Raw genomic sequence first — 2,449 nt, forward strand, 5'->3', positions numbered from 1 at the left:
GCGGAGCGGGGCGCAAGCGGCGGCCGGGCAGCTTCTCCTCCGCGCTGCCGCAGCTCCCGGCGCCACTCCGCGGACTCTGTTCTATGAGTGCAAAGATGGAGCCTACTTTCTACGAGGATGCCCTGAACGCCAGCTTCGTGCCGCCGGAGAGCGGCGGGTATGGATATAATAACGCTAAAGTGCTGAAGCAGAACATGACGCTGAACCTGTCCGACCCATCCAGCAACCTGAAGCCGCACCTGAGGAACAAGAACGCCGACATCCTCACTTCCCCCGACGTGGGACTCCTGAAACTGGCCTCTCCTGAACTGGAGCGGCTCATCATCCAGTCCAGCAACGGGCTAATCACCACCACGCCGACCCCGACGCAGTTCCTCTGCCCCAAAAACGTTACCGACGAGCAAGAGGGGTTCGCGGAAGGCTTTGTGAGAGCCCTGGCGGAACTGCACAACCAGAACACCCTGCCCAGCGTTACCTCCGCCGCCCAGCCCGTCAGCAGCGGCATGGCACCTGTGTCCTCCATGGCCGGCGGCAGCAGCTTCAACACGAATTTGCACAGCGAGCCCCCGGTGTACGCCAATCTCAGCAACTTCAACCCCAACGCGCTCAACTCCGCGCCCAACTACAACGCGAACAACATGGGCTACGCGCCTCAGCACCACATCAACCCCCAGATGCCGGTGCAGCATCCCAGGCTTCAGGCTCTGAAAGAAGAGCCTCAGACTGTACCTGAAATGCCAGGGGAAACCCCTCCCCTGTCCCCTATTGACATGGAGTCACAGGAGAGAATCAAAGCCGAGAGAAAACGCATGAGAAACAGAATTGCGGCATCCAAATGCCGGAAAAGGAAGTTGGAAAGGATTGCCAGGTTGGAAGAAAAAGTGAAAACTTTGAAAGCCCAGAACTCAGAGCTGGCATCCACTGCCAACATGCTCAGAGAACAGGTTGCACAGCTTAAGCAGAAGGTCATGAACCATGTCAACAGCGGGTGCCAGCTAATGCTAACACAACAGTTGCAAACGTTTTGAAGAGACTGTCTTAAACGAGAACTGTGATCTTGTGGTGTAACTGAAACAAAAAAACCAAAAGTGGCAGATGCATAAAGCTAATGGGAAAAGCTGGAAGGCTGAGTCCTGCCTGTGCTCTGCAAAGCGCATGTGTGGAAAGACTGGCAAGCCTTCAGCTTGAGTTAGTAGTGAAGCGGCCAGCACTGTGCCGAGAAGTGCTGTTCCTGCTCAGATGAGATGTCAGATCTTCGTTTAACATTGACCAAGACCTGCATGGACCTAACATTCGATGATCATTCAGTATTAAAGGTTAAACTGCAATAGAAACTGTAGATTGCTTTATGTAGTATTACTTAAGAAAAAAAAAGTGGGAGGGAGGTTTGTGGGAGGCTGATAAACAAAACAGAACTATTCTGCCTGCCTTCGAGTAAATTGTGTATGTACATATCTTTTTTTATTTTATTTTATGAAAGTTGATTAATGTCAATAAACTACTTCATGACTTTGTAAGTTATTTTTATGTTGTTTATTTGGGCGCTGCCCAGTATTGTTTGTAAATAAGAGGCTTTTTTTTAGCACTCTGAGTTTACCATTTGTAATAAAGTATAATTTTTTAATGTTTCTGTTTCTGGAGAAATTCTAGAAGGTTCTATTATATTTAAGAAAAATAAAATAATTAAAATGCATTTCCCCCTCACACTTTTTTTTTTTTTGCTAGTACCTGAGCTGGGAAAATGCCCTTTGTGCTGAACTCTAGGGTTTATGTTAAACTTACTCATTAACTACAGGCATGTCCTGAAGAATGTGTGAGGAGGAGGAGAGGGAAAAGCTAGATTCTGATCGCTAAATTAATACAACTTTCTGACTTGTCCTGAAGTTGTAGCTCCCAGTCGTAACCTGACTCGCTTGCCTGCTGTATTCTAGTGGCACAGTTTAAAGAGGTTGTAGAGGGGTAGAAAGCCAGTGTATGAAACTGCTCCATAACTGAAGCACTTGGCTACTTGACCTGGTATGCTTTTTTTATTAAACTAATGCCCCCAAGTAGGTAAGGCAAGTGAATGTAGTTAAAAAACCAAACATGCTATAGACCTAAAAAATAGAAACATTCACCTTTATTGGTGTGTTCCTTCCTAGACAGGAGGTGATCCTTGTTTGTTAATATTTACAACAATGCTGCTGTCAACAGGAAAATAATTTCATACCCCTTTTCCTATCCTGAAATCCTTTCCCTTTTGGGTGCTACTATGGGTTATAAACTTTTTAGCAATAGAAAAGCTGGGAAAACTCAACCTAGTGGGAAATGAAGAGCAACTTGCTGAAAAACAGCAACTTCTTTGGCACTCCCCGTGTACTTTTTATAACATAATCTTGGGAATCTTGGGTTTTACTACAATGACAACATAAATATATGCCTTAGAAACATGCTACTTAACTTGGGGGGG

At 46.1% G+C, this 2,449-nt stretch overlaps 1 protein-coding gene across 1 annotated transcript; it reads left to right on the forward strand.

Annotated features, from left to right (window-relative positions):
- Window positions 1-6: 6 nt before the first annotated feature.
- On the forward strand, window positions 7-1,693 carry JUN (Jun proto-oncogene, AP-1 transcription factor subunit). The gene has a single exon (XM_026853497.1). It carries the CDS (start codon window positions 84-86, stop codon window positions 1,026-1,028), a length of 945 nt encoding a protein of 314 aa, XP_026709298.1. The 5' UTR covers window positions 7-83; the 3' UTR covers window positions 1,029-1,693.
- Window positions 1,694-2,449: the final 756 nt, after the last annotated feature.

The sequence above is a fragment of the Athene cunicularia genome, assembly GCF_003259725.1.
Source record: "Athene cunicularia isolate RWA chromosome 8 unlocalized genomic scaffold, athCun1 chr8_part1, whole genome shotgun sequence".
Lineage (NCBI taxonomy): Eukaryota > Metazoa > Chordata > Aves > Strigiformes > Strigidae > Athene > Athene cunicularia.

Bases quoted from the DNA above. Each gene is read 5' to 3' on its own strand.
- JUN (XM_026853497.1), top strand. From the start codon at position 84: ATGAGTGCAAAGATGGAGCCTACTTTCTACGAGGATGCCCTGAACGCC.